The sequence below is a fragment of the Neofelis nebulosa genome, chromosome 16 (assembly GCF_028018385.1).
Source record: "Neofelis nebulosa isolate mNeoNeb1 chromosome 16, mNeoNeb1.pri, whole genome shotgun sequence".
In the NCBI taxonomy this organism is placed as follows: Eukaryota; Metazoa; Chordata; class Mammalia; order Carnivora; family Felidae; genus Neofelis; species Neofelis nebulosa.
This window is the reverse complement of record NC_080797.1, coordinates 24,631,484-24,656,275: the sequence shown is the minus strand read 5'-3', so window position 1 is coordinate 24,656,275 and position 24,792 is coordinate 24,631,484. Positions and strand designations below refer to the sequence as shown.

At 41.5% G+C, this 24,792-nt stretch overlaps 1 protein-coding gene across 9 annotated transcripts in view; it reads right to left on the bottom strand.

Annotated features, from left to right (window-relative positions):
- ABCA8 (ATP binding cassette subfamily A member 8) overlaps nt 1-24,792 on the bottom strand; it is a 92,991-nt gene that overhangs the window by 7,119 nt on the left and 61,080 nt on the right. For 7 of the 9 annotated variants that reach the window (XR_009255382.1, XM_058705484.1, XM_058705482.1 and 4 more), the window contains 14 exons: nt 24,047-24,245; nt 23,167-23,333; nt 19,421-19,554; nt 18,258-18,395; nt 15,207-15,314; nt 10,773-10,946; nt 10,468-10,581; nt 8,126-8,248; nt 7,209-7,274; nt 6,667-6,758; nt 4,896-5,016; nt 4,134-4,251; nt 3,358-3,449; nt 122-282 (listed from right to left, as the gene is read on the bottom strand). Coding sequence is in view for 8 of the 9 variants with exons in the window: in XM_058705484.1 (XP_058561467.1) it covers nt 122-282; nt 3,358-3,449; nt 4,134-4,251; nt 4,896-5,016; nt 6,667-6,758; nt 7,209-7,274; nt 8,126-8,248; nt 10,468-10,581; nt 10,773-10,946; nt 15,207-15,314; nt 18,258-18,395; nt 19,421-19,554; nt 23,167-23,333; nt 24,047-24,245 (1,807 nt within the window). In the remaining variant the exon portion in view is untranslated. The remainder of the gene's footprint in view (nt 1-121; nt 283-3,357; nt 3,450-4,133; nt 4,252-4,895; nt 5,017-6,666; nt 6,759-7,208; nt 7,275-8,125; nt 8,249-10,467; nt 10,582-10,772; nt 10,947-15,206; nt 15,315-18,257; nt 18,396-19,420; nt 19,555-23,166; nt 23,334-24,046; nt 24,246-24,792) is intronic. The other 2 variants (XM_058705485.1, XM_058705486.1) reach the window with 2 other exon arrangements.

The window sequence follows — 24,792 nt, the reverse complement described above, 5'->3', positions numbered from 1 at the left end:
CGCTCTCCCTCTCTCTCTCTTCCTCTCGAGAGAGGAGTCTTCTGTCCAGAATGACAGTGAAGCTCGTCACTCCCAACTGTCCCGCACCCTCAGGCATAGAACGCCTGTGGCTCCCGCCTACCTTGTGATGGTGACTGCCGCATCGGCTTTCCTGAGCCCTTTCACGGCAGCGAACACCTCCAAGTGCTCCTTCGTGGTCAGGTTGGGCCACAGCACGTTCTCCTGAGGACAGTACCCTAGGAAACCTGGGGAGTCCTCTTCACAGCTCCCCTTTAGTAGCACCTGCAGAGGAAAGTTCACGCTCAGAGCCTGCCCTCTGGGTTTGTTTGCTTCCCCTGCATATTTCAATGGCATCTTTCTCCTTACAAACCTAGAAAAACTAGAGACTCTCTAAGTCCTAATCGGGTTGACCAATCTGTCCTCAATCTGCATTGGAGAAAGGTCGTCAGAGAGCAAGCCCATGAAAACAAGTGAGTGCCCCACCTAACCGAAGCCGAAAAATCAAAAATCTCACCGACGGGACCGTCTTGCCATCGTGGCCAACAGTTGATATACAATTTCCTCGTCGCAGTCAGGAAGAAAGTATATGAATTGGTGAATTTAATTACTCACTGTTGGATCTGTGATCCAATGTTTTTCGAGAGCCACCCATGTAACAGCCAGCACCCCTCTTATTTTGGGGGTTTTCCTTCTACCAAGTGAATCGGGCAATAAAGAACTAGAAAAATGAATGGATGGAATACAGGCAGCTCGTAAGGGGTATCGTAGTGGGAGCAGTCTGGAAGCTGGGTTGGGGAATACCAGCGGAGATGAGTAGGTAGGGTCATCAGAGAAAGCCTGTTTGCTGAGGGGCCATTGTGGGGGGAGAGCAAGAGGGCACCTGCCATGGAAAAGCCCAGAGGAAAGGAATCTGGAGCAAAGAACCAGAGCAAAGCCCTGCGCCATAATGAAGCTTGATATGTTCTTCGACCCTAGACAAAGCTGGGGGCCTGGGGCCGAGTGAGAAAGGAAAGAAAGGCGAATGGAGAAGGAACATGATAATCGGTCCCTGCAGCTGCCAGCAGGTGGGGGGTCCGGGGTGGGGGTGGGGGGGTCCTTCAGCCTTAGTGCAGTAAGAGGTTGTTGAAAATATTTAAGTAGGACAATGACATTGTTTATAAAGATCACACTGGCTGATCTGATGACAGCTAATTTCATGACACCCAAATAGCTGACTTTGTAACTCAGATCTTACTTTAAAAAAAAATGCTTCGTATGTTTTATTCTCAGGATTTTTATTTTATTATACTTTTTAAAGTTTATTTATTTATTTATTTATTTGGAGAACGCGGGAGAGCGAGAGCAGGGAAGGGGCAGAGAGAGAGGGAGAAAGAATCCCAGGCAGGCTCCGCACCGTCAGCACAGAGCCTGATGCGGGGCTCGAACCCATGAACCGCGAGATCATGACCCGAGCTGAAATCAAGAGTCGGATGCTTAACCGACTGAGCCACCCAGGCACCCCTAACCTTTTTAAGTAATCTCTACACCCAATGTGGGGCTCGAACTCACAACCTGAGATCAAGAGTTGCACGCTCTACTGACTGAGCCAGCCAGGTGCCCCAGAACGTACCTACCTTTGAAAATATTTCATCGCCATGTATCTATGAACAGTTACTTCCTCCTTTTGTACTCATGTGTGATGAGAAATAAAATAATGATTTAGGGTCCAGGTGGTGACTGAATTGAAGCGTGGTCTCAACTGAAGGAGTCCAGTTAGAGTTGACCAAGCCACCAACCTCCCTGAGTGGCCCCCTTCACAGACACCTGCTCTCAGCTCGGCTTCGGAGGGATTGTGGATATGTTTTCTCTTCCGTCTTTAGTGGGTTGTCAATCACTTTACAGGAGGTCTTTTCCCTCCAGGCTGACCACCAACCCCTTTCCCACGGTGCAATCCCCTAGACCTCTGCGTTATATTCTGTTCTCCACAACCCTGGACATACTTTCCAAAGGAGCGAGCTCTTAAAGTTTTCTTTTTTTCTGCCAAGGAGTTTGGGGGGAAATGTTTTCTCTATACATCATGTTGTCTCTCTCTTTGATAAATCTGAGCTCCTTTGTTTTTTCAGACCACTTTATACATTCATATTTATATTTATATTCAATTGCGTGTACATTTATATTCAATTGCATGTACGATTCAAGTTGACTTCATATCCCTCAACTTTGAGCCATTCCTTACAAATACTCCCAAGAAATAGTGGATCTGTGCAAAAATACACATTCCAGTGTCCAAGCACGTTGTGCAGGACAATGAATATAATTACTTAATAAAGGTGGTTTTTTTTTCCAACATTTTAATTCGAGGTTAAAGCATTACATGCAGGGAAAACAATTGTTCATTGAATGTGCAAATCCTGTATGTCTACTATATTTCAATTTAAAAAAGTCTAAAACAGGGGCACCTCGGATGGCTCAGCCGGTTGGGCATCTGACTTGGGCTAAGGTCATGATCTCGCGGTTTGTGGGTTCAAGCCCCACATCGGGCTCACTGCTGTCAGCGCAGAGCCCTCTTGGGATCCTCTGTCCCCCTCTCTCTGCCCCTCCCCTGCTCGTGCTCTCTCAAAAATAAATAAAACATGAAAAATAAATACATAAAAATTTTAAAACTCTAAAACAAAAAAGTAATGCGTTACACTGCACTCGCTGTTAGTAAATGGAAGCAAATAGTTTGTCAAGAAAAACAAAGTGCAAATGCGTGTGTTTTATGATATTGTAAATAAGACTTGTACGGATTCTGATATTGATTTCTGATCGGATACTGAACATTCCCTCTAAATGTCTCTGAAGGCATAAGTAATTGCTCCCTGGCAGCGATTAATTTTTGTGTGTATGAACACGTTAATTTGTGAATGTATTATTCTGCTAGTTTACTTCAATCATCTAATGATTAAATGATATTTGCTGTTTACAAAGTTTTAACATCTTATAAATTAAAAAAAAATTAATGTTTATTTTGGGAGAGAGAGACAGAAGGCAAGCAGGGGGAGGGCAGATAGAGAGGGAGACACAGAATCTACAGCAGGCTCTAGGCTCTGAGCTGTCAGCACGGAGCGTGATGCGGGGCTCGAACTCACGAGATGGTGACCCGAGCCGAAGTTGGATACTTAATCGAGCCACCCACGTGCCCTAACATCTTATAAATTTATTAGCATAATTATATTATAACATATTATAATTATATAAAACATAATACATTATAATTATACGTGGTATATAACCATATATTATAATTATATTAAAATATGATACATTAAAATGTATCATAATTATAACTATAATATGCATTAAAATTAATGTAAATTATTAGCCTAATTCACTTACCTGTCCAGCAGTTGGTTTTGTGTCTCCAGTTATCACCTTAATGGATGTACTTTTACCAGCTCCATTGTGTCCTAATAATCCTAAAACCTCACCTGAAAAAAAATGGTCACACTTAATATTGACTTTCTCTCTCAAAATAAACAAATAAACAAAAAAATTAAAAAAAAATGTAACAGAGTCTGAAGTCTTACTATGTGACAAGTATCGTGCTATGTGCTTTATACACAGTATCTCATGTACTTGTCAACCCTGAGAAGTTGTTACCATAATCCCTTCTTACGTATCTGGGGCCGGCTCTCAGAGATTAGGTTAGCTGCCCACGGTCACACTGATAGGAAGGGGTAAAGCCACTCTTGGAAACCAGTGTATCATACTCTTGTCTCCTGCGACCCTAAGCACTCCATGATAATGACACAAAATGAGGTCATGTGACAGCTGCTGGTCAAATCTTCTGACTGGATGGCTACAACCCCAGTTAGTTCTCTTGTGAAGAAGAACACTAGGAAATCAATCATGTTCGTTACATAGAAATGTCACAGCTCCAGTGGTTCATTTTAATAGACTGCTCATGGTTTCCATGTAGATGTGACTGTGCCCCATCCGTGGGGTGAGTTAATTAATTTCACTTAGAAATGGAACAGGTCAAAGGAGCTGTCACAGTCACCTGCTGATGAGTCTGTGTGTGAAACCAAGAGATGATGCATCAGATTCTCATCAGGAACCATAAAGCTAATGAGGGCCCCAAGCCAACAGGGGATGAGCCATTGGGGGCAAACCTTTTCTAACACAGAAAGAGACATTTCTCGTGGCGATTTTCTTCTTCCTCTTGGAAAAGCAGTGCTTCCTCTTCTCTGCATACTCCTTGCGTAGACAGCTGGCAATAATGACCGGTCTCTGTAAATAACAAATAAATCACATCAGACCTTAATTCTCTCCGTTAACTTTGAAGAAACTCTGTCTTCCCACTGGGTTGGTGTCTTCCCACTGGGTTGGTTGGCACAAGCCACGCATCACAGAAGACCTTCTCCTAGGTGACATGTTTACTGGCCATTCTCCAATCCTAGTCTTTATTTTCGGTCACGTTAACCCCTGACAAAGGCAGTTACTCAGCAGCACGTTATTTTGTGCAGAACAGGAGCAAAGAAACTTGGAGAAGTACTGTGTCGTCCTTAAGCATCCAAAACAACAAGCTGTGGACCAGACTTTGCCTTGAAGTCCGCACCGTGCACTTTCTCCAAGAAGCAATGTCACCCTATCGCTTTATTCCGGTTCTAAAGTTCACTAGGTCTTTCTTGGCTTTTGCAATTTTCATTGTTCTCTACTTGTTCTTTAAACCGTGAATGACAAACTGAGGTGACATGACTCTTAATCTGGTTCTTTAGATGTAATCATATGACCACTTCCTAAACTGGAGTTGTGGTCTTTGCCTATATGTATTAGAGAAACTCAAAATTCTGTGAGCATTAGACCCATAGCCTGACCACTTTGACTGACAAATGTTTGTGGTTTTGACGGAATCATTACCACGTATGTTTTACCTCATGAAAGTTCGTGGAATTCAAGGCATCTGCTGTTCTCACTCTTTCCATTTGGACATCTTCATCCTCCCCTTCTGGATCTTCTGGATTTTGATACACGTTGTTGCTTCTTGGAGAAATTCTAGAGTCGAAAGCCACCCATTAATCACTGATTGGCAGCTTCATTCTTGTATTCAGAATAGTGCATTCTTTAAACCTGATGCTTTGAGTAGTAGGCTGGGTACTTAATAAATTGTCACACTCTCCTTTTAGTACCATGACTCCTCCACCCTTCCTCACCTTATTCCTGTCCATGGTACTGCTATATTTAGTGACCATTGCTTCTCACGTATCTTTCGCTCTACTTACCTATGGGACGTTATTTTTTCATTATCGCTGGGCAACGTAGTATCTATTGTCTAACATAGGACTTTAGTATCCTAGTTTAGTGATGCAATTTTTCTAGAAACCCTATCTTTACCACCACCTCCATGTTGGCATTATTGCATTTCCATGGGGAGAATGAGTTGACATATTTGGAGTCAGGATGGTCTCAGAAAATACAAGTTAGATGCTTGGTCTCCTACTGAGCCTGGCCATTTCTTGGGAATATGTGCCAGATTCACTTTCTCCTCTATTTTAAGTCTGGTCCTTCATAGCTAGCCAGCTAGCTAGCTAGTTATGTCATTTTAGTCTCTCTTACCTCTGCCCTAATCCCACATACCGATCTTAGATTTCTTTTTTTTTTTTTAAGTATATTTATTTATTATTTATTTTGAGAGAGAGCATGAGCGGGGGAGGGGCAGAGAGAGAGGGAGAGACAGAATCCCAAGCAGGCTCCATGTTATCTGTGCAGAGCCCGACTCGGGGCTCGAACTCATGAGCCATGAGATCGTGACCTGAGCCAAAGCAAAGTGGGATGCTTAACTGACAGGGCCACCCAGGCGCCTCGACCTTAGATTTCCTAAAGGTCATCTTTTACCTTGTGAGTCACCCACTCAACTGTCTGTCATAGTTAAAGATGAAACCAATGTGGCATGGAAGACAGGGAATAAGATGCTTATGGAAGTGTCCTTGTATGCCACAAAAAGACAATCTCAGCTTCTAAGTCCCATTATGACCGGACCAGTCTGCGATCGACCAGCTGGGCTTCTCGGCACCACAGGAAAGGAGCATAATTATTGCAGTCTTTGGCTTATTCATCATTCTAGTCTTCCTCCCTAGACTGGTAGCATTCCTTCAACTACCAATCTATTTAAACTGATTGTTGTTTAAACTGAACCAGCCACCCGAGCTTGGGTGGCTCGGGTGGTTAAGCACCTGGCTTCTGATTTCAGTTCAGGTCATGATCTCGCTGGTTCATGAGTTTGAATCCTGCATCAATCTCTGTGCTGACAGTGCAGATCCTACTCGGGGTTCTCTCTCCCTCTCACCCTCTGCCTCTCCCCTGCTCGTTGTCTCTGTCTCTCTGTCTCTCTCTCTCAAAATAAAGAAATAAACATTAAAAAGCAAACAAAAAAACTTGAACTAGCAGCAGATAACTTTTCCCACCCTCTCACTTCACATCATGTCAGACAGAGCCCTTAACAGTGAGTGTTTCAGATCTCTTTTCCTCCTCTACTTATAATCCTCTGATTTAGGTACTCCGATCTCTATATTTTGTCTTGGCATATAGCTGCGGCCCCAGCCTGTTCCAGGACTTGGCAGTTCTTTGCTAAATCGTTACTTTATGCATGAAAAAAATTAACCACTGATAACTGAAATGAAAGAATCCAATTTGATTTCTCCCAACCTAAAGAAAGGATCTTTCCTCATTGATGTCTTTCCGAACTTCCATTCCAGACACCGAAGAATAAAAAGGAAGATGATAAAATGAAGGAAAGGCTAGGAATAAAGAGAGAGATGCATGGTTAGAAGCACTCAAAGAGAAATGTTTCACATCAGAAGTGAACTAGGAATGGTCGGACTTCTCCAAAGGTATGGTTGGAAAAACCATTTCAAATTTCCAATAATCTATCTGTCAAATCGTGCCACTATCAAGTTCATTTTCAATCTTGCTTATGGAAACATTAGAAGCAAATACAATTAGGTAATACCATTACTTTAGGTCATTTCGTCTAAATACTGGTATAGTGTTTTCAAAATTTGGGAAGCATATTATCTAATCAGTGAATCTTTATAGAAAAATGTGTTCCATATTTTACTAATATTTTATCTCCATGGGCTACACATACCCATATATCTACCTTAATAAAAAGCTTCACCCTGTATACAGGAATTAAAATGGTTCGTATAGGAAAAGACAACAGTTTTGAAAGACAGGTGTGTTCTTACAATTAAGAATACCAGAAATGGCTCTGCCCTTGTTGGTTCTTGAGTCCAAAGAGAAGACTCGACTTGCTGCAAAAGGAAAAACAATGGTTACATAGGAAGGTTTTTGGTTTTGTGCATTTTTATCCGTATAAACGTGAATTGGCCCACTGAACAGCCCTACTGGTATGTCCCCTGATTTCGCCATGAGTATTGGGTAGGTGTCCATTCCAAAATGTGTATCAAAGGGTTGTATTCCTTCCTCCCAAGGTCTAAGAGGCACTGTGTTTTTATTTGAAGCAATAGGATTTAGCAAGTACTCACCACCTGGTGAGAGGAACTTGGGCATGCGTTAGCCTCTCCAAGGAAGGAGAGAGAAACAGGGTTTATCCTTATCCCGCAGAGCTTCGCACACCTTCCTGTGCCCGTTGATCCTTCATAAGCCCCTCCCCTCCCCTCCCCTCCCTTCCCTTCCTTTCCCTTCCCCTCCCCTTCCCTCCCCTCCCCTCCCATTCTCTTCCCTCCCCTTTCCCCATCTTCACGCATGCACTGTATCTTTCTTCCTTTTGTAGAAGTCGATTAGCTAGAAGAAAAGGATTTTATTCCTATGGAGTGCCTCTCGAGAATTGCAAGATCCCAAAGATCGGGGGTATTTCATTTGCCTTCTTCTAAAGCTGGGCATGCCTACGAGTACATAAAGACTGCTCTGTTTCCCACCACCTGTTACCCCCCCCTCCCCATGCGCGGACCGGGGGCAGGTTTTCTAATGCAGTTCAGCTGGAGCACACGGGCCTATCTGGGAGGAATTCAGCTGGTATCCATGCGGTAGAAATATTTCAATGTCTCGTATACTCAACATGATGTAGAACCCAACCCCCAGCATAGCATTCACAATTGGCCAAGAGTTCTAGGACACTGGGGCAGGTGGTGGCACTACTTACATAAAGAAACAAGAACATGCAGCCAATTAAGGTGGCTTGTGGTATTAAAAAGGTGATGTAATACAGCACATCATATCCAAAGTAATCCAATAGCGTAAATAAAAACAAAGAGAAGGTGGAGATCTAAAGAAGATAACAGACATGCATATTAACACTTCGAATTTCAACATATATTCCAAACTGAGATGGCTCATCTTGAAGATAACCCTAATTTCAGCCCCAGCTTCAGAAACCCAACTGAAATCAGCATTATTGCTACTGACCTGTTCTCCTAGTGACTTAGCCAAATTCCTTTCACCTAGAGTATCATGAGTGAGACACGACTGGGTAAATCTAACGTATGGAATATTTTTGTTACGGAAAAGGAAGAAAGTTGGCCTTCTTTTCGGAGGTAAAACGGGTAGAAAAGCAATGATCATGGGGAACACAAACTGATATCTAGTAGGAATGACATAACAACAACAGAGAGAGAGAGAGAGAGAGAGAGAGAGAGAGACTTCTGTTAGTTATACTGATGGAGAGACAGAGGCACAGGAAAACCCAGAGTGGCTTCAGGAGAATTCAATAGAATTCAGGGGTAAGAGATGGTGAGAGGTCCAACAGACACATTCAGACTTTTTCTTCTAAAACACTGCAATGATAAAAGTTCCCTGAAAGTTTTTGTACTTCCGGCTTCTTTGTGTTATAAGCTACCATTTTTATGGCACTGGGCATGTTCCTCCTAAAAGTATATTTCGGATCACATTTCATGTCTGTACTAGAAGCTTCCATAGCTTCCCACAGCCTGTAGAATCAATTGTGGAGCACATCACCAAAGGCCAGCATGGTTCCAACCAATATTTTTACCATAACTAAGGCCACGCCCATGCTGCACGGCGTTTTCTTCCCTTCCCTAAGCCACATTATTACCAGTTCTTAGGATAAGCCTGGACTTTCTCCCCTCTGGGTTTCTCTTTCTTCACTGCATCATTCTTCTTCAGCTAGTAAAATCTTATTTTCCAGGTTTCAATTCCTAAAGGAAATTTCTGCTCTCATTTTCATGAGTTCATCTTTCCCTTCTCTGGTTTTCACAGAGGCAATCTTTTAAAAAGAGATCATCTTTAGTATAGTAAAAGAAGTCTGAGCTGCTATTTGTCATTTGATTGTAGCTAATGCCAAGGATTTTAGTGCTCATTTAACAGACCTATGCCCATCATGAAATAGACAAAATATGAATTCCTTCAAAATACCTTGGAATTTTGTCAAAAGTGGTTATTACAAAAACCCTAAAAAAAGGCAATAAATAAAAATTTGTAAATTAAAAAAAAAAGAGATCATCTTTTCCTTGTCACTTTGTTCTCGTAAGTGGCTGTTTACTTCTCTTTTACCCTCTGAGTGTCCTTTCAGGGTTGAAACTATTTTTTATTTATTATCAGTCTTACTTTTTGACATATTGTTGGAAGGCAACTAATACACATTTTTTTAAAGCTGATTTATTTATTTTGAGATAGAGAGAGTGAGCAGGCGAGGGACAGAGAGAGAACAAGAGACAGAGAATCCTCTTAGTGCAGAGCCTGACATTGGGCTCAAATTCACGAACTGTGAGATCATGACCTGAGCCGAAATCGGGAACAGGACGCTTGACTGACTGAACTACCCAGGTGTCCTGAAGTCAACTAGTATTTGTTGAATTAATAATTTACTTTTTGGCAGCCAGAATGACAGGAAATTAGAATAGGTAATAGGAGATAACATGTACTTTTCCTTCCTAATTTAGATAAAATAAATGTTGCTTTTGTGGAATTAACTCTAGTAGAATTTGGAGAAGTAGTTTCTAGTTTTAACCAGGCTAGCAACAACATTCATAATCTCGTGGAGGTCTGTGGGCTTCTTTGTTTCTCAGTAAAGAAGATACAAATGGTTTCCTGGCTTCCTTCTAGCAAATACTTTATGGTTCTAGAAACAATTTGGCTACTTTTAAAAGAGAGGAGGGTAGGGGTGCCTGCGGTGGCTCAGTTGGTTAAGCGTCTTGACTTCGGCTCAGGTCATGATCTCACGGTTTGTGAGTTCGAGCCCCGTGTTGGGCTCTGTGCTGACGGCGTGGAGCCTGGAGCCTGCTTTGGATTCTGCGTCTCCCTCTCTCTCTGCCGCCCTCCCCCTGCTCTCTCTCAAAAATAAATAAACATTAAAAAGAGAGAGAGAGAGAGACAAGGGTAGAAATTAGGAAGAGAAAAACATGCAGAGTTTGAAAAGGATCATGCATAAAGAAAACAAAATATTTTAGATTATGATATTAATTTATCATTCTACTGAGGGCAAACTTTAAGTACTGGCTCAGAATTGTACACAAATAATATACTTACCATAAAGAAGGAAAAAGACCAAATGCCACTATTTTTCCTCCCCTTGCGAAAAATGAACGAAATCACGTATGTCAAGAAGATAACTGAGAAGGCATGGCCAATAGAACAGGGGATCTGAAATCAACAGGAACGTGACGTTCAGTCAAAAGCAAATGCAATCCAAGAAACACATCAGGAGCCAAAAGAGTGTTGTAGCACAGAGTTTTACAGCGATTTAATTTATGACAATACAAATATCATTTGCATCTTCAATTTTTTTCATGAAATCATTCAACGGTATTTGTTCTATGAATATCGTCACTTACTTGTATAGTCTGATTTACAGTTACAAACGCAGACTCTTTGAAGTTTAAGCCGTAGTCTAATAAATACATAAGCAGTAAGATCAGGGAGTACATTGGGACATCCACCAGCGCCTGCCCAAACCAGTAAGCAGAAGGGAAGAGGCCTGAAATCCGGAGCTGGGACTGAGCTTTGTTCTGATTACAAAACAGCAAAGACACAAAGCGCTAGTTCAGTTGGAGCTTCCAGAAAACGTGGATTATGTAAAAAAACATTTGATCAGAATTTTCCTTTGTAATGATTCTGCATCATGGCCAGAAGCATTATGGGGACCCAGGGATACGGATAGTTCCAAACACAGATGGTCAATTTGTTGCTTTCATGAACAGTATTGATGTTCGTCACGCACCCAGTGGAAATACGTGTAAGAAGGTCTCAGTGTAATTAAGGTATTGACACTGCAGTAAACAAAACAGTGATTAACAATCTATGGGAACAGGGTGGTTTATTTAAGCAGCTAGCCCTCCATCAGGGTGATTCTGCTTTGACTCACTGTGAAGTCTTGTGCTGTCTCTCTCTACACATGTCTATATACATATCAAGGTTATACATAAAATATTATGTTTTAGTTACTATTATACATAAATACATAACACGATATGTACCTTATATACATATGAAATGGCTTTATTCCTTTCATTCTAACTAAAGGATACATTAGGGTAGTTTTGGCATAGCACACATGCAAATATTTATTACCCATCCAAATATTTATGCCCACGTACATGAATATTATTACATTCGTAAATACTACGTGTCTTGCATTCCTGCCCGTCTCTGAATAAGCATACTAAATTACATATTTTAAAACTACTTATCAAGTGATGAGGGGTTGGGCACCAATGAAGCAATCACAATAAACGGTTAAGCAATTTTGAATATGTTTCTTTTCTTTCAAAAATAGTTCATTTGCTGATGGTCTCTGGTTGGCTAAAATAGGCCCCTGTCAGAGATGGAATTTGACCTAAGGATGCGTGTCAAAATCTCTGAGCACCGGCCCAGTCAGTTGGCACGACTGAAAAGGATTTGGCGATGGACGGATCTGTGGTGAAGCCCGGAGAGGGGTGAATGGTGGTTTTAGGTTACTGACCAAGTGAGTGCCCAGCACTGCCAGCTCTGGAGGGCAGGAAATGGGGAAAGGGGGTACACGTTCAACAATATCATAAATTCAGCTTTGGAGATGTGGTTAAGTTGGAGAGTCTGTGATTCTCCCAGTGGCAACCCCGGAGAAGGGAGTTTGGATCCGCACTGGAGGCAACGTGAGAAATTAGAGATCTTGGGGCGCCTGGGTGACTCTGTCAGTTAAGCGTCTGACTCTTGATTTCGGCTCCGGTCATGATCCTATGGCGGTGGGACTGGCCCTGCACTGGGCTCTGTGCTGATAGCACTGGGCCTGCTTGGGATTCTCTCTCTTCTCTCTGTCCCCTTCCCCCACCCCCGCACAGGCACACTCTTTCTCTCTCTCTCTAACTAAAAAAAAAAAAAAGAAGAAGAAGAAGAAGAAAGAAATTAGAGATCAAGTCTGTTGAGTGATGGGTAGGTAAAAGGGGTTTGAAGCCATAAGGTTAGATGAGTTTGCCTAGGACAGAATGACATCAAGAATGATGAGAGAGCCTAGGACTGAGATGTAAGGAGTTCAGAATTTAGAGACAATGGAGAAGAATGAGGAGTTCCAAAGGAGACAGACAGTGGCCAAAGGGTTGGGAGGAACATGGTGGGATTGAGGCATTTCACAGGCCAGAGAAAGAAAATGTCCGCATTTCCTACGGGAGGCATTTTTTTTTTTAAGTTTATTTATTTATTTTGAGAGGGAGAGAGAGAGAGAGAGAGAGAGAGAGAATGAGTCCCAAGCAGGCCCTGTTCAGGGCAGAGCCCGACATGGGGCTCCATCCCACGAAACGGGAGATCAGGGCCTGAGCCGATACCAAGAGTCTGAGGCTTAACTGACTGAGCCACCCAGGTGCCCCTGGGAGTCATTTTAAGTTAGGACAGTGTTAACTACGAGATGCCTGACAGTTACCTCAGGCCAGCAAATGGTGTTTCCCAAGATTTCCCGGAGGTTCTACACTAGGAAGAGAACAGAACAGCCAGCGCTCCCTTCCCTTGGACAACAGAATCACTTTGGAGAGGAACAGATAAAGATCCTTATGCAGGGTCACTCTGTGCAGTCAAGTTACAAAAATAGAGCCATTAAAAGGCATTCTATTGAGATTTGCAAGTAAAGCTAATGCGAGTTGGCCTGGGTTGACGAGTCATATGAATCCATCACCCTATGACTGCCACTCAAAATCTGTCTCTACTCCAGAACTACTGAATCAGTCTTCATTTTAAAAGATGCTCCAAATATCTGTCGGTACATCAAAAATGCATGGCAATTAACGAAAGAGTGTCTGTGAATGAAAATGTATAGTTACACATTAAATATTTTTTTGTTGTCACGTTTTCAACATACCATGTTCCTTTATTTCAATTCTAACTTTTTTGAAATGTGATTTTGAAACCATAAAAAAGGTCCCTATGAAGTATTCAGTTGCGTGGGGTTTGACACATGTATGGATTCCTGTATCACAATCATAATCAGAGTATAGAGCATTTACATTACCCCGCCCCCCAATTTCCCATGCTCCTTTGCAGTTAATAGCCTTTATCAGGGGTTACAAGAAACCACAGGTCTCCTTTCTGTCACTGCGAATTTATTTTACCTTTCTGAGAATTTCATATAAATGAAATCATTCAGTATTTACTCTTTCCTGTCTTCATTGCCTCAGTGTAATGGTTATGACCCGTATCCATGCTGATGCATTTATCGGTTGTTCCTTCTTTTGTACTGCTCAGTAACATCCCCTGGTCTGGCCACCCAAGGATTTCTATCAATTCACAGCTTGATGGAAATCTGGGCTGTTTCAGAGAGTTGGCTATCATGAATAAAGCTGCCAAGAACGTGAACGTACCAGTCTGTATGTGGAAAGAGGTTTTCTTTTCTCCCAGGTAAATGCTTAGGAGAGACATTCCGGGCCACACCACAAGTATATTTTTCACTTTGTAAGACAGCGCCGAATGGCTTAGCAAAGTGACTGTGCATTTTATGTTCCTGCCGATGACGCATTACAGTTTCCAGTTTCTCCATATCCTCCCAAACGTGATATTTTCAGTCCTGTTCATTTACTCATTTTCGTTCGTGTGTAGAGCTATCTCATGGGGGCTCTTTTCCTGATTACCCATGATATTAGCCATCTTTTCATGGGAGCATTTTCCTTCCACATATCTTCAGTGAAGTATTTGTTCAAATATTTTGCCCATCTTTAAATTTTAGGCTATCTTTTACTACTGAGCTCTAAGAGTTCTTTATCTTCTTAGTACAAAAATTTTTTTTTTTAATATGGAATGCTTCACAAATTTTTGTCTTTTCCTTGTGCAGGGACCATGCAACCCTCCAATTTTCGTTTATGTGCGATACAAATCTTTTGTTAGATGTACGAGTGTTGTGGATAATTTTTCTTCCCAGCCCGAAGCTTTTTATTTTCTTATTGGTGCTTTACAAAGAGCAAAAGGTTTTAACTTTGACGAATTTCAAGTTCTCATTTTCCTTTATGGTATATATGCTCATTCTGCCCCATCTAAGCAAGAAATAATTGCTTACCACAAAACCGACGATTCATTTCAAATAAAATTTGTGTATGGTGGGGGGTGAGTGTTGAGAACACTATTTTTTTTCCTCATACCAATGTCAAGTCGTTCCGGTACAATTTGCTGAATTCTCTGGCAGATTTTACTGAAAATCAACTGATAATCTCTGAAATGTCTATTTTGTTTCCTACGCCTATATGACTATCCTAAATAAATACAACACATTCTTCACTCCTATAACTTTGTAGTAAGCCTTGAGGGCAGAAACATAACCCTTCCAACTTTGTTTTTTCTTTTTCAAATTTATTTGGTCTATTCTAGGTGCTGCACATCCATGCAACTTTTAGAATCTTCTCTATCTGTAACCTCTCTATTTATCTCTGTATTTATAAAGACATCAAACAAAATTTTTATATCTTAGGATTTATTGCTGAATTGGCTGCTCTATGAAGCATGTATAAATGGACGGGAGGGTGGTACCTGGGTAGCTCAGTCGGTGAAGCATCCGACTTCAGCTCACGTCACGATCTGATGGTTCATGAGTTCAAGCCCTACGTCGGGCTCTCCGCTGTCAGCATGGAGCCCGTTTTGGATCCTCTGTCTCCCTCTCTCTCTGCCCCTCCCCTGTTCGTATGCTTTCTCTCTCAAAAATAAATAAGCATTTAAGAAATGTATAAATAGCCTTGTGAAAAGGCTTGTATAAAAGCCTTGTGGAAGGACTTTCACCTTCACCTTCTAGCTATACAAAGTAATGAAGCTTTCATTATTACCTTATAATCATCGAAGCTGCTCATTGCAATATAAGGAGTACAAGAGGATGCCAAAATCGCCCATAATAAGGTATGTTCCCAAAATACAAACGAATTTCTCTGTGACTCCTGAAAATGCAAATATAACGAGCTGAGTAACAAATTCAAAATTTGCTTTCTGGAACACATTAAAAAAAATATTAAACTGATGACATATACTCCCTCCTTAGGTCCCCACTGAGGTTCCCAAACTCTTTCCTTAACCATCCAATTATGAAGCATGACTCTTGGCTTTATACCCAATTACAGGGATAAGGAAAGTGACTCCAAGCATGAGACTGAACTGATAAGTATTACACCGTTGGGAAACAAAAGAGGAGAAACATTTACATTTTCTTATTTTAGGATTCTAAAATGTATTCTGATGTGAAAACAGTAAATAATGACAAGTCGCAGTTGGAACATCTCATTTTTCACGGGTATTTAATTATGTCAAATGCGACAGCCTGACTCAAAAGTCCTCTCGGATGTTCTGTGGGCACAGTGATGGTAAGTGTCTTTCTAGGTACACCGTGAGACCAGAAAAATATTGGTTGAGGCTTCCAAAGTAGAGATAAAGCACAGTACTAGAAAGGGAAGTGGAATCTCCATGAAAAACCTTCGCAGTTGCTCACACACAATGTCGCTCCTGTTTGGAACAGTCTTTAGCGACAGAAGATGCACTGACTGCCCTGAAAACCGTTTCCACGTTACTTTCGTGATCCACAAAGGTGTTTAGTTACACACATTGCTGAGAAAAGTTATAACCAGGGGTGTCTGGGTGGCTCAGTTGGTTGGGCGGCCAACTTCGGCTCAGGTCATGATCTCATGGTCCATGAGTCTGTGAGTTCGAGCCCCGCATAGGGCTCCGTGCTGACAGCTTGGAGCCTGGAGCCTGCTTCGAGTTCTGTGTCTCCCTCTCTCTCTGCCCTTCCCATGCTCACGCTCTCTCTGTCTCTCTCTCTCAGAAATAAACGTTAAAAAAAATTTTTTTTTTTTTTAAAAGTTATAACCAGAGTCTGGTTATCTTCAGCTTGGCCATCAGAGACAACCTTTCTCACGACAGAAAGGTGAGATTTAAGGTTATTGACAGAATCTTTTAAGAACACCTTGCATGCGGGGTGGGTTCAGTACTCAGTGGTAAATCCTTTGACTTGAGCAGGACAGAAGCAAGGTCTGAAACTCCCAAAAACTCTTACCTGAGCAACAAACAGGTAAATCCAAATAGAGTATAACCTGAGTTGCTGGAGATATTAAAGTTCAGATGCTGAGCACGTGAAACAAGGTCAAGTAAGGTAGTTAGTTGGTATCGAACTCATCATAGCTAAAACGGAATGTTTCTATTGATGGAAATTTGCTCAACTATGGTATCCTCCCTCAGAAACCAGAAAATGGATAGGAGGTTAATTAAATGAACCATAGCATAGTCTAAAATTAGTACTTGATGAATGACTAAAACTTTTTGCTTTAGGGATTAAGCTTCTTACACACCCTTACTGAAAGGAATTTTTATTTGCTGAACGCACCATGAGGTACGTCGTGAGAAGTCAACTCAAAATCCTACAGGAGTGTGTGAAAATGATGGATACAAGGTCCATTTATATACACATGGGTAAATGGTCTTTAGCCATATATATATTATTCTAAAACCCTAGATTTGAATGCAATATAGATAATTTGCTGACCTCTGACTTTCATTTAGACATTTAACAAATAAGTTACTTGGTGCTTATGTTCACAGCCTTATCTCAAGGTATAAAATATTCTGTAGGGTTAAAAATACACGGTCTCTGGGTTCAAAGAACTCTCTAAGTGGAAACAATATATTCAGGAAATCATCAAAAAGGAACAATTACAAACTCTAATATGTATTCTGGTTTCCAAACTTACAAGGCTGTGTACACAATCCAATCACATGGGCCTTTTTTTTAGAAATAGGGATTTTTTTTTTTCTTTTGCCCCAGGTATGAAAAAGCTGGCAGGCCCAAATAATGAATATTTATTACAAGGAACTGGAATAATTCTAGTGTAACCAGCCTGCAGTGTTGGTCTGAACTTTGTCCTAAATTTTTTTCTCTGTAGTGTTTCTAAAAGTAATCATAAGACTTCAGTTTCTTCCTTTCCCTTCCCTCCCCTCCCCTTGTCTTTCCTTTTCTTCTTTCTGTCTCTCTCCCTCCTTCCTACTTTTGTTATTTTTGTGTTAGTCTCAGTGTTTCCTGACTTCACTTTCATTACCTCACATTCCCTTTGAAAAAGAGTTCTGTTTCGGGGGCGCCTGGGTGGCTTGGTCAGTTGGGTGTCCGACTTCGGCTCAGGTCATGATCTCACGGTCCGTGAGTTCGAGCCCCGCGTCGGGCTTTGTGCTGACAGCTCAGAGCCTGGAGCCTGTTTCGGATTCTGTGTCTCCCTCTCTGTCTGCCCCTCCCCTGTTCATGCTCTGTCTCTCTCTGTCTCAAAAATAAATAAATGTAAAAAAAAAAAAAAAAAAAAAAGAGTTCTGTTTTGCATTTAAAAAATTAAAGCTCTGGGCACCTGGGTGGCTCAGTCCCTTAAGCATCCGACGTCGGATCAGGTCATGATTTTGCAGTTCATGAGTTCGAGCCCCGTGTTGGGCTCTGAGCTGTCAGAGCCTGGGGCCTGTTTCAGATTCTGTGTCTCCCTCTCTCTCTGCACCTCCCCATGCTCATTCTCTGTCTCTGTCTGTCTCTCAAAAATAAATAAAACATCAAAAAAAGTTAAAAAAAAAATAAAGCTCCAGGGGCCCCTGGGTGGCTCAGTTGGTAGAGTGTGCGACTCTTACCTTGGGGTTGTGAATTTGAGCCCCATGCTGGGTATAGAGATTACTGAAAACATTGAAGCTCTAAAAAGTGTACTGATTGCTTAAAACCAGAGAGCTAGCATGAACCAAGTCGTGACTTATTATGCAGCCATTTACTCAATAAGAACGAGATTGCAGCACTTAAAAGAGTGACCTGGGACATTCTTGGTGCAGGAGAGACCAGATTCCTGATGGAAGAGAGTCAGTATACTTACCCTTGAAAATGTACTTCTATCAGTTTGGATGTGTGCTGATGGCTTAACCATTCCAAGTAGTGCATTACTAATAATATCCATGAGAACTGGGAAGCAATTTAGTCTTTTGGTATTGCATACTAATGAAAATCTGTAACACTAAAATATAAAAAGCAAAATTATAAATTCTCAAAGGTCTTTTTTTTTTTTTTTTTTTGCTAGAGAGGTCAAAATTCAATATCTAAAATTTAAAAAATCCTGTTTTTAAAATGGTGCCAGGGGCGCCTGGGTGGCGCAGTCGGTTAAGCGTCCGACTTCAGCCAGGTCACGATCTCGCGGTCCGTGAGTTCGAGCCCCGCGTCAGGCTCTGGGCTGATGGCTCGGAGCCTGGAGCCTGTTTCCGATTCTGTGTCTCCCTCTCTCTCTGCCCCTGCCCCGTTCATGCTCTGTCTCTCTCTGTCCCAAAAATAAATAAAAAACGTTGAAAATAAAATAAAATAAAATAAAATAAAATAAAATGGTGCCAAATAGGGGCACCTGGGTGGCTCGGTTGGTGAAGCATCCGACTTCGGCTCAGGTCATGATCTTGCGGTTTGTGAGTTCGAGCCCCACGTTGGGCTCTGTACTGACAGCTCAGAGCCTGGAGCCTGTTTCAGATTCTGTGTCTCCCTCTCTCTCTGCCCCTCCCTCATTTGTGCTCTATCTCTCTCTATCAAAAATAAATAAATGTAAAAAAAAATTTTTTTTTAAATGGTGTCAAATAAAGCAAAACACAAACACTGTGTAAGTAAAACAGAGCAAGCATATAGACTGAATCTAATTTTCAGGACACCAGACATCTGGGTGAAGGCTAGCATCAAGTATTATTGTTTAAGAATAAAACAGAAATTTCAGAAAATATGTATTCTAAAATCCTTGAGAGGAAATCTGAGTTCTTTGGACTTAAATATGCACTTGACAGGGGGTATTATATAGTGTTTATTTTGCTAATACACACAGATTGTGTTGGTAGACAATGATTAAAATATGAATTATTCATCATGTTAATGACCACAATTCACTGAGTAATAAATGCAAGCATTCTTTGTTTTTCATGTCACATCCTGAAATGGAAAGCTGAGTACATCGATATTGTATTGGTTTTCCACATCTTGGGAAAAATTATGAAACAGAGACCAACATACCTTTTCATTACCAGACACTATGATGGCTCCATTATAAGATGGGTCATCTAGGGCATTTTTAGTTCCAAATGCATCCACTTCCAAAGCTATGTTTTGATGCTCCACAGAATGTATAAAGTCATCAATGCTTGCCCCTGCGTTGCAGTTAAATATATCAGGTGTGTCATAAAACTAAGCAAATCAATGTCAAGTTGTACAATAAAATTTTAATTAATGTCATTATGTGATCCTTACTGTCATATGGACTGTCAGGATAGCTTTCCACGTAAGAACATACTTGTTACTGTGAATTAAAAATCTATTCACTTGTGATGGAGTTTAGTTCATCATATATTTATTTGCTTCTGATTACTGCTAATGTGAAAGGTGAAAGTCTTTTTTTGAGCACCATATGGCATTTGGAATGATTTTTTTATCTAGAATATTGCAATCAGTGGCCATAAACATTAAGGGTTTAATGACACGGATAATCGCTACTAATCAACTACGAAAATCGCTAAATCTCACTTCACTACTGCTAGATTATTAATTGACTTTCAAAATGTGTCTTGATAACAGCTGTTTGAATGAGGGTAGGAAGAGCTTCATGGACCTTCTCCCAGAAAAGCAACCATAACTTGTAAAAATTACTAAAAATCCAACAAGTTAAAAATCTCTTGATTGTCTTAATGGCACACAGAAAGTGCAAAAAAAATTTAAGAAAATCCAGTAAGTTTGGGTAAGAACACTAAAAAACTGGCATTTGAGCTAAAAATCCATACCGTTAGTCCCTTTCCTCAATTAGCTTGATAGAAGCTTCACTCTGGATATAGCCAAGAACTCAAGAATCCTTCATCAAGCCACGTCTAGGGCTACAGTATCTTCTTGGGAAGAACTGGGATAAGGATGATTTGGCCTTATTTTTGGCCTCACGTGCCTATGATAGAGCTTTCATCTCATAAGTAGGGAGCGGATGGACCGGGACTCCAGTCCTCTCACTACCTGGGGGGATGGAGTTTATGCAACATGGGACTGAAAGGAATAAGAAAGGTTGGTGGCCACTCAGTCCCCTGAAGAGAACTGAATAGCCATTGAAGTTGTGTCCCTTCCTCACACCATACACAAAAAGTACTCAAACTGGATCACAGACCTACATGGAAGAACTAAGAGTAAAAACACCTTAGAAGAAAATATAGAAGTCGATCCTTGTGATCTTGGGTTACGTAAAGCTTACCTAGACATGAGACCAAAAGCACAAGCCAGGGAAAAAAATAAGTTGGACCTTGTAAGAATTAAAACATTATAGAGTGTCTGGGTGGCTCAGTTGGTTGAGCATCCAACTCTTGATTTCGGCTCAGGTCACGATCTCAATGGTTGGTGAGTTCAAGGCCCACAACGGGCTCTACGCTGACAGTGCAAAGTCTGCTTGGGATTTTCTCTCTCCCTCTCTCTGCCCCTCCGCCACTCACAGTGCCTTTGTCTCAGAAAAAAAAAAAAAGAACTTAAAAAAATTAAAACATTATGCTTCAAAGGACACTAATGAGAAAATGAAAAGGCAATCTACAGGACGAAGCAAAATATTTGCAGAAAACTTGCAACTGATTCTTATTATTCATGGTACATATATTCTATAAAGTCACCACAAACACTGAATTAGTGAATTCTTTATTTTTTAAATTTTTTTATGTTTATTCATTTTTGAAAGACAGAGAGAGAGCACAAGCAGAGGTGGGGCAGAGAGAAAGGGGGACACAGAATCTGAAGCAGGCTCCGGGCTCTGAGCTGTCAGCAACAGAGCCCGATGCGGGGCTCGAACTCATGAACCGCGAGATCATGACCTGAGCCGAAGTCGGACACTCAGATGACTGAGCCACCCAGGCGCCCCACGTGAATTCTTAATTATGGCTTAGGTTCCTGTGAGCCTCTGGTTGCAACAATTTCTTTGACCAATCAAGAGATCGTCATATCTTATATATGTTTTGGTATATATATTGTTGACTTGTAACAGCGATTTCAAAGCCAACGACACTAATGTATATCTGAATGAAGCTTATTTAACACACATATTTCCTCTGGAAGGTATCTCATGGCCTTCTTGACTCAAGGACACTAGAAAGCACTTGTGCACTCTATTTGGGTGGAAAACGTAGCATTCAATAGACTACAGAAAGGATATTTAGTTACAGTATGAGAGCTGAACAAGGAAACAGAGTATCACCTCAGCTGGAAAGTGTGTATCAGGTGACTCAAACTGTCCACTGATCTGAGCATGTGTGTGAATGATTACAAAAGAGCCATGAGTATTGGTTTTGGGGTCACAAATAAGTTTTACTGACTAGAGAAGTCTGCAAGTACATAACCTGTGAATGATGAGGATCTATTGCATGCGATAAGGGACTTGTATCTAGAATATATAAAGAACACTTGGGATTCAATAAAAAGGACGTATGATTCATTGTTTAAATAGGAAGAAAAAAGGCACTTCTGCAAAGACTGATATACAACTGGCCAGTAAGCACATGGGCAGATGCCTAAGGTCAGTAGCTATTAGCAAAATGCAAATCAAACTACAAGATACTACTTGATTCATACGAAGCTGAGTATGACAAAAAAAAAAAGTCAGGAAATAACAAGTTTGGGTGAAAATGTGTAGAAATTGGAACCCTCACAAATTGCTGGCCTAAACGTAAATTGGGGCAGCCCGTTCAAAGAACTTTGGCCTTTCCTCAAAAGGTTAAATATAGTCACCATATGACCCAACAATTCCATTTCTGGGTTTTATACCCCCAAAGAAGTGAAAAAAATATGTATGTTCATACAAAAACCTGTACATGGACATTTATAGCAGCATTACTCATAATAACCAATAATTTGGAGAAATTGTCCATCATCTGATGAAAAATAAAATGTAGCATATTCACACAATGGAATTCTTCCACAATTAAAAAAATACTGAAACATGCTACAACATAGATGAACCTGGAAAACATCACGTTAAGTGAACGAAGTCGGTCATAAAAGATCATATGTTGTGTAATTCTACTTATATTAAATGTCCAGGGTAACAGAGATTTGTAGAAACAGAAATTTTGTGGTTTCTCAGAGCTGGGGAAGAGTAAATGGCAATGAGTACTCATGAGCATGGGATTTCTTTTTGAGATAAAAAGATTCCAAAAAAAATGAGTTGTACTGAGAGTTACACAATTCTGTGAAATACACTGAAAACCACTGGACTGTATCCTTGGAATAAATGGAATAGCACATGAATTCTAGCTCCAGCTGTTACAAATGTGTCTTTTTAAATGTTTATTTATTTATTCTGAGAAGATAAAGGTTGAGCAGGGGAGGGGCAGAGAGAGAGAGAGAGAGAGAGAGAGAGAGAGAGAGAGAGAAACAGAGAATCCCAAGCAGGCTCCGCGCTGTCAGCACAGAACCCAACACGGGGCTTGAACTCATGAACTGTGAGATCATGACCTGAGCTGAAATCAAGAGTTGGTTGCTTAACTGACTGAGCCATCCAGGCGCCCCACAAATGTGTTTTTTTGATACAAATGCTTTCATTTTGCCCACAGCCACCAGAAAGTTTGTGTCTCCTTGGCAAGTCCTTTCCTAGTCCCTTTACCTTCCTGGACTTGCATTCACCCTCCTCAAGCCTCATAAACAGTTTTATACGGAGGGAGTCAAAAGTTTCTTTTTCTCTCTCACATGCTTTATGTTTCTCTTAACCGAGAATGCACTTGGGAATGGAGTATTCGCCACATTATTACCTGTTTTGTTGATAATCAGTAATCCCGTGAGAGGATCACGTGGCTGTTGTCCAGGTGCCAGGAAGTACAAACGAGGAGAAAGTTCCCAAGTGTAGCTCTGTTGATACACTTTCACGGTGATGATCTCTGTGAGAAGAGGGCAAACTCCAAATCCGAGAATCAAGAGCCTACCCAGAAGAAAAGTGCCAGTGTGAATGCACAGTCATTTCTTAACCTTTAAAGCTGCCTGAGCAGATTAGAACGTGATACCATCAAGAATTTATGGAAATTCAACACAGAGCTCTTGGACTCTTTTCTTGAGTATTTTGCCCTTTGCCTACCCCTAAAATTACATTTTTTTAAACGTTTTTTAATTTATTTTTGAGACAGAGAGAGACAGAGCATGAACGGGGGAGGGGCAGAGAGAGAGGGAGACACAGAATCGGAAGCAGGCTCCAGGCTCTGAGCCATCAGGCCAGAGCCCAACGCGGGGCTCGAACTCACGGACCGTGAGATCGTGACCCGAGCTGAAGTTGGCCGCTCAACCGACTGAGCCACCCAGGCGCCCCTAAAATTACATTTTTTAAAAGGTTTATTCATTTTTCAGAGACGGAGAGAGACAAAGCGTGAGTGGGGGAGGGGCAGAGCGAGAGGGAGACCCAGAATCCAAAGCAGGCTCCAGGCTCTGAGCTGTCAGCACAGAGCCTGAAGTGAGGCTCGAACCCACAAACCGTGAGATGGTGACCTGAGCCAAAGTTGGACCCTTAACCGACTGAGCCACCCAGGCGCCCCCCCCCCACCTTATTCTTATTTTTTGATGGTCTTCTCTCGCTTTTACATCTTAGATTTGTTTTCTTAATGTATCGACTGAAAAAACCCCCCGTGGCACTCTGACACTCACAGTGATAAAAGAGCTTTCCTTTCATGCTTTAATTTCAAGAAGCGAACCCTTGCAATCGCACAGATTTGCTGTCTCCAAAGAGCCATTCCGCCTATGGTCTGGCTTATCTCATTAAGCGAACTGAGAACTTGCTCTGTCTCAACAAGCCTCTCTGTATCTCCAGCTCTTTCTGACGGGGCTTCTCCCCACGTGGCAATATCTGCAAAATACGAAAAAATGCAATTCATAAAACTGGGCTCCAGCTGGACGTTATGGAGCCTACTGCATGTAGGAGCTTGTGTCGTCCACACTGCTAGAGTCTTCTGCGTAACTGTGGGCGTTGTGTGGTGCTATTGGCAGCCGCCACGAGCGAGAAACATGAATGGAAGTTTGATGCCTTGAACAAAAGGAGTAGAAAGGAGATCTTCGATCATTTGGCTACAGACAACACATTCGAGAGGTCAGGGCAAATATGCGAGATCGTAGCGTGCCTAGAGGTGTCACTTGGAAGGGAAAAATAACCTCAGGTGTTCGCCTAGAGAAACAACCTACGAATTGACATGCTACAAACGGGATTAACCGTTAATTGTTGGCACTGGTGGGATTTCAAATCTGTTCGCACCACTGGAGGCTGCACTCTTGTATATGCCCGACAGTCTTTGGAGACTCGGGATGCTGTCCATTGTATGGTGTTAAAACAAGCCTGATATCAAACCTCAGAAAGCACACACCCAAAAATGTTCAACCACAGACACAAAAACACACCA